The sequence below is a fragment of the Humulus lupulus genome, chromosome 7 (genome assembly GCF_963169125.1).
Source record: "Humulus lupulus chromosome 7, drHumLupu1.1, whole genome shotgun sequence".
NCBI classification, from domain to species: domain Eukaryota; kingdom Viridiplantae; phylum Streptophyta; class Magnoliopsida; order Rosales; family Cannabaceae; genus Humulus; species Humulus lupulus.
The window spans coordinates 204,654,665-204,670,981 of NC_084799.1; the positions used below are offsets into that span (position 1 = coordinate 204,654,665).

The window sequence follows — 16,317 nt, forward strand, 5'->3', positions numbered from 1 at the left end:
CGTGGTGTATTAAAAAGTGTTCAAACTGCCCAAACCACACCGTGCACACCCCTACCACTAGGAGTAGGGAACTTAATGGCCAGATGCCTCACAGACGAGACTGCCCCCAGCCTTACTAGGGCGGGTCTTCCGAGCAGCACGTTGTAGGCCGAAGGCACGTCTACTACCACGAACTCCATCATCTTGGTTGCTGAGACTGGGTAGTCTCCCAAGGTTACGGGGAGTTCGATGGATCCCATGCAAGCGGTCCCTTCTCCTGAAAAGTCGTACAGTGTTGTCGCACATGCTTTCAGGTCACGAAGAGTGAGTCCCATTTTCTCTAGGGTTGCCTTATAGAGAATGTTAACTGAGCTCCCATTGTCTATGAGAACCCGGTGAACTCTCTTATTTGCCAGCTGGAGAGTGATGACCAGTGGATCATGGTGAGGAAACTGAACATGGGACGCGTCGTCCTCAGTAAAGGTTAGTGGCTGAGACTCTATCTTTTGATTTTTAGGAGCTCTAGGTTCGGGTTTGTAAGGAGACCCTTCCCCAGTTTTTAGCTCATTCACGTATCTTTTTTGAGTATTTCTGCCCACTCCCGCGAGACGAGGCCCTCCCGAGATGGTTATTTCGTCTTCTCCATCAATTGGAGGGGGGCTATCTTCTTCCCTGGCACGGGAATTGTTGTTTTGTGCGGGTTGTGGCGCAGCTTCCCTTTGGCTTGTAGACGCCTCATTAGTATTATGGTTTTTGACATATTGTCTAAAGTAACCTCTTGAGATTAATCCTTCGATCTCGTCCTTTAACTGTCGGCACTCATCAGTAGTGTGCCCGGTGTCTCTGTAAAATCGAAAATATTTGCTGGAGTCCCTCTTGGACTTCTGATTTCTCATTGGGTCTGGACGTCTAAAGGGGACCTTTTTTTTCGTTAGCCAGGTATATATTCTCCCGAGACTCGTTGAGCTAAGTGTACACTCTATACACGGAGAAATACCTTTCTCCCTTCTTTTTCTTTCCTCCCTCGGCCTCGGGGTTACTCCCTTCGTTCTTCTTTCTCTTGGAAGGGTTTTCCGCAGCAGGCTTTGGAGCTGGTGGGTCCGTCGAATTTGAAGCAGAGTTTACGTTTATCGTTGTAGTTACGGGCTGGGAGGTCACATTAAGTGTCGACCTCGCTTCCTATACATTGACAAACCTCTGTGCTCGTTTGTTAAACTCAGTTAGGGACCTCACCGGTTTTCTCTGCATGTCGTCCCAGAGGGCGCTTCCTGGCATTACTCCAGCTTGGACAGCCATTAGATGACCGCTGTCATCCACATTTCGGGCCCGGGAAACTTCCAAGTTAAACCTCGTAAGGTAACTTTTTAATGTCTCGCCTGGCTCCTGCCGAACATTAGTCAGAGTTGATGCCTCGGGTCTGACCCCCATCATGGCTCTGAACTGCTTCTTGAAGTCCTTAGACAGCTGATCCCAAGAAGTGATTGAGTGTCTTCTATATTTTTCGAACCAGCTCTTGGTCGGTCCCGTTAGCGATGCCAGAAATAACATACATCTGAGCTCGTAACCCACATTACTTGCTCTCATTATGGTATTGAATGTACTCAGATGGTCGTACGGGTCGGACTTTCCCTCAAACGTTAGGATGTGAGGGATCCGAAATCCTTGAGGAAATGGGGTATTGTAAATATGGGGAGCGAACGGTTCGAGCTCCTCATCAGAGTCCTCATGCCGACCGTGGCTTTGCTCATTTTGCAAAAGTCTGAAGGCCTTCTCCATCTGATCAATTCTTTCCTGGACCGGGTCCGTGAGGGGTCTTGCTTGAAATTGGCTGTCATTGATCACAATTCTAGGCTCGCGCCTCCGCAGGGGATCTTTTCGCCCATTTAGGCGATCCCTCAGGTCCGGGTTTGTCGGGTTAACATTACCCCAATTCTGATTCAAGTGTTCCCGCAGGTCGGAGCGATTCCTGCGGCTCCCAGTATTCTTTCGACCTCGGTCATACATACTGACCGATCTAGTATCTCCCGAGTCGTCACTGGTAAGACTCGTCACATGATTATTTTGAGAGGGGTCTCTTTCATGCTGCCTCGTTTCTGCAGTACGAGACCGGGACATTTGACTTCTTGTTGACTGGGCGCCTCTTCGCTCCCTGAAGGCTTCTCTATTCCCCTGCCTCCTTCCCGCACGTCTTTCCTCGTCATCTCGATCTGGCTGAGCATTCTTGCGAGGTGGTGAAGGATATCTTATAGGTGATGGCGGGAAGCGTATGGGTGAAGGTGGTTGCCACCCATCTCGAGGCCTAGATGGCCCGGAGTTTGCCCGAGACGGGTTGGTTGCATTCTGCGTGTTACCAGGGATTTGAGTCCGAGCCTCTGCAGGGGTTCGGTTATTCCCAGTTCTCGCTGGTACTTCCGCAGTTGAATTGATCGGAGCCCTGGCTCGAGTGCTCCTCTGGGGTCTCGAGGGAGCGAATGGCTCTGTTGGTGCCGGAGGCTGCTCTGGCCTTCTCGTGGCAGCATTTTTTCGTGGATGCCCACGAGGCCTGCGGGGAGGAACATGCACGTCCCTCAGAGGAGGGGCTTGGTTTTCACGCGGAGGTGGGGGCTGAGCCGCCTGAGCCTCTGCGGCTATCCTAGCCAACTCCTCATTCCGCTTGTTGGCTTCGGCCAATTTCTGTTTCAGCTGCCGGTTTTCAAGTTCAACAATGGGAACGCACCGCTCAGGGTTGTAGTACATATCCTCATCCCTTGGAGGTACTGGTGGTCCCCGAGAATCGGAGGACTCGCTTCTCTCTTCATTATTCGGGTTTACCATTGGCTGCTTCCCAGGGCGTCTCGGATAATTTTCTTCAGGAAAGTTTTGATCGTTTGCGGCCATAACTTGTTCAGGGACTGAATGCTTAAGGCTCTCAATGAAAGCACCAAAATGTTGACGCCGTTTTTCGTCAACAGTGAATATAGAGCACGAAAACAATAAATAGTTATGGCCAAAAAAATACAATAAAACAAGTAGGATTTTTTTACGTGGTTTAGCAGTTAACTCTGCCTAGTCCATGAGTCTTTGTTATTAGAATTTAAGATGATTTCTGGAAATTCTTCAAGAATGAATTCTCCAGAGATTCTCTCAAGATCACAAAATTTCGGGTCATTTACAAAGGTACAGGACTTCTCTATTTATAGAGGAAGTCTCAGAATACTCTCCCACACGTCTCTGGGAAGTTATTCTCTATGTCAATAAATTTAATGGCTTTAAAAGCCTGTAACTCCTATATACAAGGAAACATCCCCTGAAGACCAGGGGGCGTATAACTGAATAATAAATATCCCTTTATTATAGGGAAGTTACAACAATAAATGTAGACTGTGTCTCTCCAAGTGACTCATTAAGATGTTCGAAGTTAGCAATCTACATCGTCAGTGCCGTGCCAACTCAGGTCTCTTAGTGATTTTCAAGTTGTAATATTTTCCCCGAGATCATGTGGTTTCGAGCTCATACTTATGTCAGGCTCGGAACTCCTGATCCGAGGCCACCCGAGAATAGACGTACTCCGATGTCTATCTTTTGAGCTTGTGAGGACTTCGAGGCTACCATCTTCGAGGTTGCCACCTGCTTTGTAGGTTTGGTGCCTAGGTTGCGGACACGTGTTCTAGACATTACGAGTTCACACCTGACGAATCCAGCTTTCGAGATCACAATTCTCAAGGCTCGAAATCTGGGTGTAACATATATATATATATATTAAAAGAAGAACTTCAAGGAGATTATATGACACACTAAAATCTATTCAAATCACTCTTTCTATTTTCTCCTTTAATCTAATTTTTTGTTCATTTTATAGATTATAATAATAATAATAATTGTAATTTTCTAAATTTAAATGAGATATTTATAAGATATTATTATTTAAATATAGATAAATATATTTTTGTGAATCTATATATATTCTAAACATTCTCTATTAATCTCATATTTTCCTCTACTCTAATTTTTTTTTCCTCTTATTCTTTCTAAATTCTTTCAATTTCAATTTTCAATGAATTCCAATTCATATCTCCAAATTTGATTGATTTACATGTTAATGACAACACAATCATCTTGAGTATTTATTCAATAATTAATGTTTGTTAATATTTAAAATTTTAGTATTTATTCAATTATTAGTGTTTGTTAATCTTTAAAGTTTTTTTATTTGATTTGATTTGATTCACTGGAATAACATTGTACTTGATCAGTACTGCAGTTATTTTATTTTAAAATTCAAGAGCGTTTATTTATGGTGGAGTTTCCATATAATTCATATTCATATATAGATAATATTTATGTGATGCAAAGTTAAATAAAAATAACTTTAAATTATTTTTCTAATTATATTAATATGTGTGCAATTTATGATAGATATGATGGCATGGACCTAGATCTGGTTAGTAAAACAACGAGCTCAAAGATAAAGATAAAATTTTTGAATTTCTATTTTGAATTTAAATTTGATTAGATATTTAATTACCAAAAATATTTAATTAAATTATAAATATAAGTAAACATTATTTTTTTCTCAATTTTTTATTTTACTATTCTAATTTATGGCTATTAATTAATTAAGGAATTTTTTTTTTATCTATTCTTTCTTTTTTCTCATTTTTATTTTAATATAAATTATAATAGATAAAAATATCTACATATAATAATAATAATAATAATAAAACCTATCTATTTATATTTGGGCTTTTTTTGGAAATACATATATCACGAACTTTTTTTGCAAAAATACGGTTCTTATATGTTTGTTTCATTAATATATATATTTTAAAGTGTATTCAATATTACGGTTTGTAAAGTGGGTCTGCCACTCTTCCTTCTATACAATCTCCATCTCTCCCATCTTCATGATCTCATATTTTCTTCTCTACCAGCCATTGCCGAACTGTATAGCTTCAACAAAGCAACCAGAAATCACCTCCCGTCAAATCCAAAACACTCAAATCTGCAACAAAAAATTGAAATACCAACAAAATCTCATCAAAATCTGCAATTAGGTTGAAATCCTATTGAATTGTGACTTCAAAAACAAACCCAACCACTCAAATCTTTGCAACTTTCAGGTAAGTTCTTATTACTTTTGTTGCTCTGTTTTTTGTTGTTTGGTGTTTCAAAGGTTGCTCTGAATATTGAATAAGTTGCTTATGGGTTGCTCTGAATCTAGTACATATTGCTGAATAACATCTACAAAATTTATGGGCTCTGAATATTGAATAAGTTGCTTATGGGTTAAATGTTTAGGTTGCTGCAAACAAGCAATTGGTAGTGAGTAGGATAAGAGAGCTATTGTTAATTTCATGAAATGAGGTCAAAGTGAATTTCTGGGTTGCTGATTATGTTGCTCACTAGTTCCTTTAAGATTAATGAAGGTTGCTAACAAGCCTGCTTAAGAGATTCTCTATTTTTTTTTTTTTATATTTTCTTGATTGATTTGGTTGAATCTGAATGGGTTGCTGTAAATATTTAGGTTGCTGCAAACAAGCGATTGGAAGTGAGTAGGATAAGAGAGCTATTGTCAATTTCATGAAATGAGGTAAAACTGAATTTCTGGGTTGCTGATTATGTTGCTGACTAGTTTCTTTAAGTTTAATGAAGGTTGCTGACAAGCCTGCTTAAGAGATTCTCTTTTTTTATATATATATTTTCTTGATTGATTTTGTTGAATCTAAATGGGTTGCTGTAAATATTTAGGTTGCTGCAAACAAGCGATTGGAAGTGAGTAGGATAAGAGAGCTATTGTCAATTTTATGAAATGAGGTAAAACTGAATTTCTGGGTTGTTGATTATGTTGCTGACTAGTTTCTTTAAGTTTAATGAAGGTTGCTGACAAGCCTGCTTAAGAGATTCTCTATTTTTTTTTTTATATTTTCTTGATTGATTTGGTTGAATCTGAATGGGTTGCTGTAAACAAGCGATTGGAAGTGAGTAGGATAAGAGAGTTATTGTCAATTTTATGAAATGAGGTAAAACTGAATTTCTGGGTTGCTGATTATGTTGCTGACTAGTTTCTTTAAGTTTAATGAAGGTTGCTGACAAGCCTGCTTAAGAGATCTCTATTTTTTTTTTATATTTTCTTGATTGATTTGGTTGAATTTGAATGTGTTGCTGTAAATATTTAGGTTGCTGCTAACAAGTGATTGGAAGTGAGTAGGATAAGAGAGCTATTGTCAATTTCATGAAATGAGGTAAAATTGAATTTCTGGGTTGCTGATTATGTTGCCGACTAGTTTCTTTAAGTTTAATGAAGGTTGCTGACAAGCCTGCTTAAGAGATTCTCTATTTTTTTTTTATATTTTCTTGATTGATTTGGTTGAATCTGAATGGGTTGCTGTAAATATTTAGGTTGCTGCAAACAAGCGATTGGAAGTGAGTAGGATAAGAGAGCTATTGTCAATTTTATGAAATGAGGTAAAACTGAATTTCTGGGTTGCTGATTATGTTGCTGACTAGTTCCTTTAAGATTAATGAAGGTTGCTGACAAGCCTGCTTAAGAGATTCTATATATTTTTTTATTGATTTGGTTGAATCTGAATGGGTTTCTGTAAATTCTTATGTTGATGAAAAAATATTCATAAAACGATCATTTTGAAGAAGGTGTGAGAACAAGCAATTGTCAATATCTTTGGATTTAAAGAGGAGTGATTGAAAGGAGGTAAATATTTATTTGTACTTTGCTTAGAACAATTGGTAGCTTAATTGGGTGTTTAAAAGGTTGCTATAAATATCGTACATGTTTATTATTGTTTGCTTATGTTACAAATAATGATTTGAAGAGTTTACGTAAGAGTTTGTTTATTTGCTTAAGGGGTTATAAAAGTTGATGAATGGGTCTCTAATTTGTTGTTTAATGTGTTAATAAAGTTGATGAAGAGGTTGCTTAATGGGTGCTTAAGGGTTTATCATCAAGGTAGATTGTAAGTTGTTTAACAAGGTATATCTTGCTTGCAGGAAATGGATAGCATTGCAGTTTTACTCCAACACAATGGGTAATGGGATCAAAACAAAAACTATATCAACTTTGATATTTGTGGAATAGTAATTAGAAATGACTGCAACTACAACAACTTGATTGGTATGATATGCAATTAATTGAAGCTGCAACTTGAATCTACACTTTTGACAATACAGTATCAAGTTAAAGATGGATACCCACCTTTAAAAATAGTTGATGACTCACAATTGAAGTTCTACATAGAGTTGAAGAAAAAGGAAACGAATATCACAAAATACCCTTTGTGTCTCACAATTGAAATCAACTTAATGCAGCAATCTTTTTTCTCAACTAGGAGTACAACAACACATAATCAACTATGCAATGAAGTTGCACAAACAGAAGAAGCAGCATCAAATTCAGATGATGAACCAATTGATTATTCTGTTGCTAAAGACCATTATGCTTTGAAACATATTTCATTTTATCAGTGGATCCCAAACACCGTAAACCAGTGACCAATGCAAACTCCCTCATCCCAAAACGAAGCTTCATTCCATTTACACCAACCCAAATCTCTAGTTTGTTGGGTTGTTGCAACTCTCTTAGCAATAGATTGTTGATAAGTTGATGTTGCATTGTGAACTCTGGCAGAGTTAGGAAATGGCCAAAACATGAATCACCAAAGTCACTAACTTGCTTCGTTGAAAGCTTTTCATGGATAGCTTGAATCTGAGAATATTTGATTGTAGAAGCAATTTTTGAAGAACAACGATTATCCGAATGAATTAGGAAATTCATACCCTATAAAACATAGCAAAAGAACACACAAATTTAAATAGAAATATACAAATATTAATAAGCCACAATCAGCAATCCATAAAAAAATGTGTTAATTAACCATAGAAACTACAAAAGCAACCCAAACAACTTCTTACGCAAAACACATCAACCTATTAAGCACACAAAGAACAACCAATTAAGCAATCGTTGAAACTGTTAAGCAACCCATAATATGCATTGACAACATATAAAACTAATAAAGCAACCCTATAAAATTCAAAACGTCATAGAAAAGCAACACACAACAACTAATTAAGCAACACAAACAACAACCATTTAAACAACCCTTGAAACAATACAACAACCCTACCTAGCAACCCTTTCTAGCAACAAATAAATCAACCCTATAAACTTTGAATCAACCCATAAACAACATAGAAAGAAACCTCACAGAGCAACCTCTTATGCACCAGTTAAAGCAATACAACAACCATTTAAATCTGCATAGAAAGCAATGTACAAAAGCAACATACACATCAACCAGTTAAGCAACCTTCAAAAGACCTAACCACCTCATAATACTAATCAACAACATAAAAAACAACATATTTAACAATCCTATAAAATCCTAAGAAATTCATAGACAACATTTAAACAATAAACTCACAAATTAATTAATTTAGAAACCATTGAAAATATATAGCAACATAGAAAGCAAGCAATAAACAGCCAACCTAAGCAACCTAATAATACCTACTTAACAATAAACGCAGAACAGTAAAACATAGGAAACTCAAGAATCATTGCCGAAGTGAAAGGAATTGAAAAAATACCTTAGGAGCAGATTCACAAGGTTCTTCAATAATTAATTGGCTTTTTTTGGTTCTTTTTACTTTCCTAGCTTCATGTTTGCAATTATAGAGCCTTTTCTTCACTCTTGCTTCACTAACAGAAGCAACTGTAGATTTCATATTTGTTTTAGAAGTTGGAATATTTGTTTGGGATGCTGGAGATGCGGACGAAAACCTTGTATGAACCATGACTCCTAAAAGGAGCAACAACCTAAATTTGTTTGGTTTCGTAGGGATGTACTATCGTGTTAGTTAAGAGGGGTACACAAATCTCTTCCCCATATCCCAATCCAAAATTGATGACTTCTTGAGTTGGTTAAGAGGTAATCAATCGTTAGTTGCCTACTCCTTCCCTTTCACATGTCCTTCCCGTTTTCTATGCAATTCAATTATATATGTGTTAGGCAATAGAATATGCTATGTCAAGTAACACATGTGATTGTTGTTGATAATAAATAAGTGAGGAAGAAGGTTACATCAATTAAATACTAAGTAGTTAAAAGGAATAGAATAAAGAAGCAAAATCCAAACCAATCAAACAAGGAATCCAAGAGCAAGAGCAACACGCTACACTAAAGCAACATTTCCCTTTTATTTATTTATTTGGTGCAATGAAATCAAATCAACAGGGCAAATTCAAAAGAGAAAATAAATTTTGGATCAACCCCAAAGATGAGAAGCTGCTATCCTAAATAATAGACATGGCAATGGGCTCCTTGTAGTGTTACATAAGATCATCAACACCATATGCTATCGTTCAACTTATGCACAAATGAGATGTACTTGCAATAAAAATAAAAATAGCCTTAAGAGCCAAGGTTGGATGTGTGCTTTCTTTTTTAAAATGAGAAACTGAAGTTAAACAATGCGTCACCTAAGAGATCCAAACTCTGGCCATGTACGTCATTTATGCATTATTTGATAATTCAGTGCAATCCAACTAGTACAAAACCACCTTTTCTTTTCTCTGAGCAATAACACAGAACGTGTATATGATAATCCGTAGTCACACCTGCGTCTTCAAATTTGTACAAGAAAAAAATAATATCAAACTTGCAATAAAACAAATGCTGGATGCATACCCCAATGCTGGATCTCTTCCCCAACTCTTTAAATTCATTCGGAAGCAAGGGATTAGACATTTGGGTTTGGTTATGCATACAGAGAAGAGAAGAGGAGAACACATTCCCAAAACTAAAGAGAAAATGTGATTTTGAGAAAGAAAAAAAAGCAGAAATCAAACTCAAATACACAGCCAGCAATCTTTATCTTAGGAAACAAACAGAAAAATATAAGTGCAGTGGGTTACCTGGCCAAGCAATTTCTTGATCTGGAGCAGCTTTGGAGCTTGGATTTGGCCCAAAACCAGTCGGTGATAGTTATGGTTCGGAGCTTTGATATGGACCAAATCCAATAGAGTTTTGCTGACAAAATGAGCTGCAATCACCGTGTGGTTTGGCGAGAAAAAGCTTATGGGTTACTGCAGATAAGTGGAAGCAAGGGTTTAGAAATTTGGGTTTTGTTATGCATACAGAGAAGAGAAGAGGAGAACGAAGGAGAGTGTTCTGAAGATGTATTGAAAACGTAAAAATGAAATAAAAATAAAGTATTAACATAAATGTTAAAAAGAACAAATATAACAATGAGAATAAAAGACAAATACCGTATAAATGAAAAAAAAAAGAAAGTAAAATGACGTATATGCGGTGATTTCTCTTTATATTTTAACTTTGTGATAAAACAAGAGATTCAAATGTTAGTTTTTAACAATAAAATATCCAAATGGGTAATCAACTAAGTGGTTCAAATAATCTATCTTTATATTCCTATTTTTAATATTTTCACAAAACATAAGGTCTATAAGTTAATTTAAAAAAATAATGGGTCCAAATGAGTAAACAGTTAAAGTACAAGGTTCAAAATTGTGTGAATTCTTATAGAAAACATAAATTATATATATTTATATAATATACTTTTTATAAAGAATTTTTAACCTTTTGAATAAATATATGATCCAAATGTTAATTTTTAAAAATAAAGAATCAAAATGAGTAATCAACCAAAATATAGTGTTCAAATATTCTATCTATCTATTCATATTTCAACCTTTTGACAAAACTTGAGATCCACAAGTTAATTTTTAAAAATAAAGATTACAACGGGTAGTCGACTAAAATACAAGGTTCAAAATAGTGTGATATCTTACAAAAAAAACAAAAATTATATAAATATATAATTAAATAATTATAAGAAGTTTGAACTTTTTAAATAGATACATGGTCCCAAATGTTCATTTTTTAAAATAAAGGGCCAAAACGAGTAGTCAGAAAAAATACTGTGTTCAAATAATCTATCTATCAATTCCAGTTTTTAACTTTTTGACAAAACACGAGATCTAAAAATTAAATTTTAAAAATAAAGACTTCAGAGATGTAATCAATCAAAATAAGTCTTATACAAAACATAAATTTTTTTATACATAATTTAGACTTTTTACAAGACATAGCCCATATGTGAAGATGTGACTCATTCTAAATATTTAAAACACTTTCCAAAGATTTGTTATATGAGAATCGAAAGTACTTACATAAAGTACATGAATTTCGAAGTTGTACAAATGTATTCAATGGCAATAAACATGTAACAATAACAAAGTTTATTTCATTAAAAAAAAAATAACAAAGTTTAGATCAAAGTCGGAAAAACAAATGTAAATATAATCCACGTAGTTCTCTAAATAAATAAATAAATTTATTATTATTAGTATTATTAAAAAAAAAAGAAAAAGAAAAAGAAAAAGAAAGGCAGTTGTTATATTTAATTTAAATGTTGACTGTGAAGACTAACTCATACGACATGTCGCTTTACTCAAGTTTTGATTTCAATCAAAGGAAAGCAAAGCATTCCCAACAAAAACAAACACTACCAGACTAGTTTCCTTTCCAAACCCAAAAGCAGCAGCCTCACACATAGCCAGAACCCGAAGCCTACCAATCCCAAATCTGACTCTATTTTCTCCAGAAGATTAGAAAAAATGGAATTAGGATCATCATCGTCGTCTTCTCGTTCTAACGACTCGGTGTTTCTGAGCTTTTGCGTTGAAGACAGTGGAAAAGGCTTTGCAAGTCATCTGAAACATTATCTTTCAAGGAAAGGATTTGATACAGCATCGATTGAGGATTCAAAGTGTTGCATCGTCATTTTCTCACCCAATTATGCTTCTTCAACCTCTCGCCTGGACCAAATCATCCGGATTCTTGAGTACAAAGAGAAGAAGGGGCTGACTGTGATACCAGTTTTTTATAAGGTTGATCCCACTGATGTACGGAAAGTCAATGGAACGTTTGGAGAGGCTTTTGCTCAACATGGAGAAGATCGTAGGGCGCAAAGCTGGAGGGACGCCCTCAAGGACATTACCAGTATAGCTGGTTTTCATTTCCACAACAGGTAAATCAAGATAACTATTCTATTATTTATTATATGAATTTAGTACTTTTTCTTTTTTTCATTACTTACTAAAATAATATCTATTAGGCTAATAGTTAATTAGAGTTGTAAATGAAAGGTATATTACATATATACACTAAATTGGGGCAATATAATTGTGCTTAATTAATATAGTTAGTTAGTTTTATAATTGGAGTGGCTTAATTAGGGCAGTGTTGTAAATAATGTTTTGGAGTTTTAACAATTACTGGGTGTTTGATGTATTGACATGCTATGACATCTATAATTATGGGAGGTCGGTCGGTCGGATCACATTTAACCGACCTATTGTGTCTACATAGTAAGTCGATTCTCACACAACCGACCTCCCATGCTTACTATTGATATACATAATAGGTTAATTTTGTGTAAACCAACTTATAAACATGTGTTAAGTTTGTTTAAGCATAACTAATCTCTCGTGACAGACTAAATTGTTTGTAGTAGTGATATTATGTGTTTGGTTTAGAAATAATGTTGTTGAAATTATTTATTTATTTATTTGTGTTGTGATGATGAAGAGATGAAGCAGAGTTGATAGGGAAGATTGCGGCCGCAGTTTCAAGTAAATTGATGAGTAATTCTACTGCTGCTGCATCGTTCAACTTCAACAACATCTACCGGGGTATTTTCGGAATAAACTCCACAAGACTCAACTCTTATTGTGCGTCCACTCTACGTGGCCCTACACACTTTTTTTATACTTTTTTTTTTTGGCAATTTTTGTAAGAGAGGCCCACAGCACCATTGATGACCTTGACTTGCATTCTCTAATATAATATAAATAAAATACTGATGTGGATGATCATATATTTATTTATTATAAATTAAAGGCTCCACTTTTCATGAATTCTTTACATTATTTTCTTAAGTATGCGTGGCTTGAGGCAAACATTTATGTGCTTCAAGGGAAGCTTGTCATATAGAAGATGTTGCCATAGCAAGATCAAACATACCCATGGCTGCCATTCCACATAGAGTAAAAGAGAGCTCCAAGAGTTGTGCAAGCAACAGAACTTGGACTCTAAAGTGTTTGGATCACTTGAGTTTTGCGAGAAAAGTGTCCAACAACATCTTAGGTTGTACTTTTTTGGTGTATTCGATACCAAATTGTACCAATAATAATATGTCGTCTCTTAGCATTAATCTAAATTAAAGATTCCACTTTTTGTCCACAAAACTAAACAAGTTTTGTGAGATTGCAAGTCTCATTGGCTATGGATCATTTATGCAAATAATAATAATAATAATAATAATAATAATAAAGGCAATAGAATGTAATGAAATTTCTGGTAAGATTGGTTAAATACGTATATAGTGAAATCGGTTAGGCAAGAAGAGGTGCAAAAATCATAACGATTTCACTAAAGTCAACATTTAAATTTAATTTTTGTATAGGCATTTATAAATCATATTTTTGTCTTTGGAGTATATAAGAGTACCTAAAAAGTTGGGGAGCATTTGGAGATGTTTTGAGACAAGTTTTGGAGCGTAAAGTCAGTGGGACATGTGTTGCGTCGCTGGTCCCGTGAAACACTACACAGACAACGCATCGCCTGCTAGGAGCCAGAACTTAAAATTTCATCTCGAGTCAGAGTTTCAGGCGCCATTGTGCCTATCGAGGGATATCGAGGACCATCGAAGTTGTTTATCAAATTGATTTCTTATGGACATGTCGAAGTCCATTTGTAACGTCTCAATTTGCTAATAAGGCTTAGTGCCTTGATTAGTGTGATGGGAGAGCATGGTTGGATATATATATGTGTGTGTGTGTGTGTGTGTGTGAAATTGATTAATTAAATGTGTGACTACGTGACATGCATGATTTATATGGTAAAATGAATATATAAGCATGCTTATGTGTATCAAATTTGCATGTGGGCTCATTCTTGTTAATAAAGGCATATTTGTAATTTTGACCCATTAAGGGTATAATGTGATTATATGTGTTAAATGATTGAGAGCACATTATTATATGGATATACTTGCAGTATTCCGCTCGAGGCAATCCTAGGGAGCGGATTAGCGAAATAGTCATAGCGTGGTCTAATACCCGGCGCGGGGTGAGCCTAGGGGTATTTCATGGACTTAGTGCGTATTTGGGATTTATTGATTAACGAGCAATTATTTGGTGATTAATTGGGCATGTCGGGATTAATTGAGAATTTATAGGACCACTTGAGGATTAACTAGAAATGTGATAAATGACGGTTTTGCCCTTAAAGGAAATAAGAGACTAAGGATAAGTTAGGGGACATTTTGGTCTTTTGTGTTAAGAGATAGGCTTAGGATAGGCTTGAGGGACCTAAGGAAACCACTAGAAATCACTTAGTATATTCTTAGCAGTCTCTCAGCTCTCTCTCTCTCTCTTGTTTCTCTCCTCTCTTCATGGTGCTTGGGAAGGTTTTGGGATTTTGAGGTGAAGCTTTGAAATTTTGGGCTGAGAGCTAAGTGTTGACTGTGTTTTTAGCCAACGACGTGAGAACGTCAAATACGACAAGCCTTCAAGAGAATATAAACGACAACAGACAGTTTAATCAATGAAAATAAATAACACAAGAGATTTTTATAGTGGTTCAGCCCCGATTGTCGGTAATAGCCTAATCCACTTAGAGTTGTGATTTATAGACCTGTACTCAAGATCATATGGACTGAGCCAACTGAGTTTCTTCAGTACAGATTGCAAAAATACAAGAATTCTCTCATATGCCAGCACTTTCTCTCTCTAGAATACTCAGACCCAAATTTTCTCTCTCTAGAAAGAAGAAGCAGAAAAAGCCCCTCTCTCATCCCATAAGCCCCCTATTTATAGGCTTAGGGTCATACATACAATATCCCCTAGAACCGGGATATTTTATTATATTTATTACATTTAAATTACAAAGAAACACTCAAAATTCAAAATGTAACAAACCCCCCATTTGTGGGAAGAATGAGAGATTCCCGCATATCTTGTTGAAGTTGTTTCTGGGAATCTTGACTTAGTCTCCTCTAGCTAGTTGATCCACCTCCTACTGACCACCCATGCAAGTGCTGGTCAAACATGTGCATGGTGGTAGGACAAACATTTGTTGGTCGGACGTGCATGGTGGTAGGACATGCATGGTGGTAGGATATGCACTTCTCTCCTCTAACATGGCACTCTCCTCTAGCATGCCATTTTTATCCTCGGACCAAATCCTTGGGGTCTCCTAGGACCACTCTCTTGGGGTCTCCTAGGACCACTCTCTTGAGTTCTCCTCGGATGAACTCTCCTTAGCTCTCCTAGGAAGCACTCTCCTTAGCTCTCCTAGGACGTATTCTCCTTAGCCTCCTAGGATGCATTCTCCTTAGCTCTCCTAGGATGCATTCTCCTTGGCCTTCTAGGATGCACTATCCTTAGCTCTTCTAGGATGCATTCTCCTTGGCCTCCTAGGATGCATTCTCCTTAGCCTCCTAGGACCAAGGTGCACTTGGCTTGGTTATGACATCTTTCAAGCAGTCCAAATCCTTCGTCAGTCTACCGGGTCCATTTATCACAACTCTGAGGATTCAATGTATTTATTGACTATTAATGTCTTTTACTGACCATGCACTGCCACTTGTCACATTTATTGCCACATCATTTGTAAGGCCCAAAATTCTCCGATGTGTTTAACGGCATGAATAGTAGGTCGGGAGGGCCATACTTGCTTAATTATGTTATTAATTGATAAATGCATGTATATGTTGATTATATTATGATATGATGTGAAATGCATGCATGTGAGTCCATATTTCTTAATACAGGGGTGTGATGGTAATTTGGCCCGTTGAGGGTAAATTGATTATTTGTTCGCATGTTGGTGATATAATTTGAGACTACATTATGATGTGGGTTTGTTCGAGCCATTTGGCATGAGACGATCAAGGAATGTTGAATAACAGTTTGGTCATAACGGGCTTTAGCTCGGGGCTCGGGGTGAGTCTCGGGGTGTTTTAATGATTAGAGTGTTACCGGGTATTAAAGGGTAACGGGATGTGAAATATTGAGGTTTGAGGCTGTTGAGATTAGCGGGAATTGGGAAGCGTTAATTATGATTAACGGTATAGGTGGAATGTGCCAAAATTACCCTTGAGTTGGCTTTAGAAACTTTTAAAGACCTAGGGGTATAATGGTTTTTTGGCTTGGATATATATGGTTTTTAGGTGGCTGAATAAACAGAGTAAAAACAGAGATAATCCTTCTTCTCCTTCCCGTACCTTCTTCTTCCTTCATCTTTCTTGTGAGTT

At 36.5% G+C, this 16,317-nt stretch overlaps 1 protein-coding gene across 1 annotated transcript; it reads left to right on the top strand.

Moving 5' to 3' along the window:
• Window positions 1-11,466: 11,466 nt before the first annotated feature.
• Window positions 11,467-12,916, top strand: LOC133789180 (putative disease resistance protein At4g11170). Its single transcript, XM_062226938.1, has 2 exons — window positions 11,467-12,027; window positions 12,588-12,916. The coding sequence occupies exons 1-2, from the start codon at window positions 11,615-11,617 to the stop codon at window positions 12,793-12,795; spliced, it is 621 nt and encodes a 206-aa protein (XP_062082922.1). The 5' UTR covers window positions 11,467-11,614; the 3' UTR covers window positions 12,796-12,916.
• The last annotated feature ends 3,401 nt before the right edge of the window (window positions 12,917-16,317 follow it).

Coding starts and splice junctions, on each gene's coding strand:
- LOC133789180 (XM_062226938.1), top strand. CDS start 11,615: ATGGAATTAGGATCATCATCGTCGTCTTCTCGTTCTAACGACTCGGTG. Junction 12,028..12,587: donor GGTTTTCATTTCCACAACAG/GTAAATCAAGAT, acceptor GTGATGATGAAG/AGATGAAGCAGAGTTGATAG.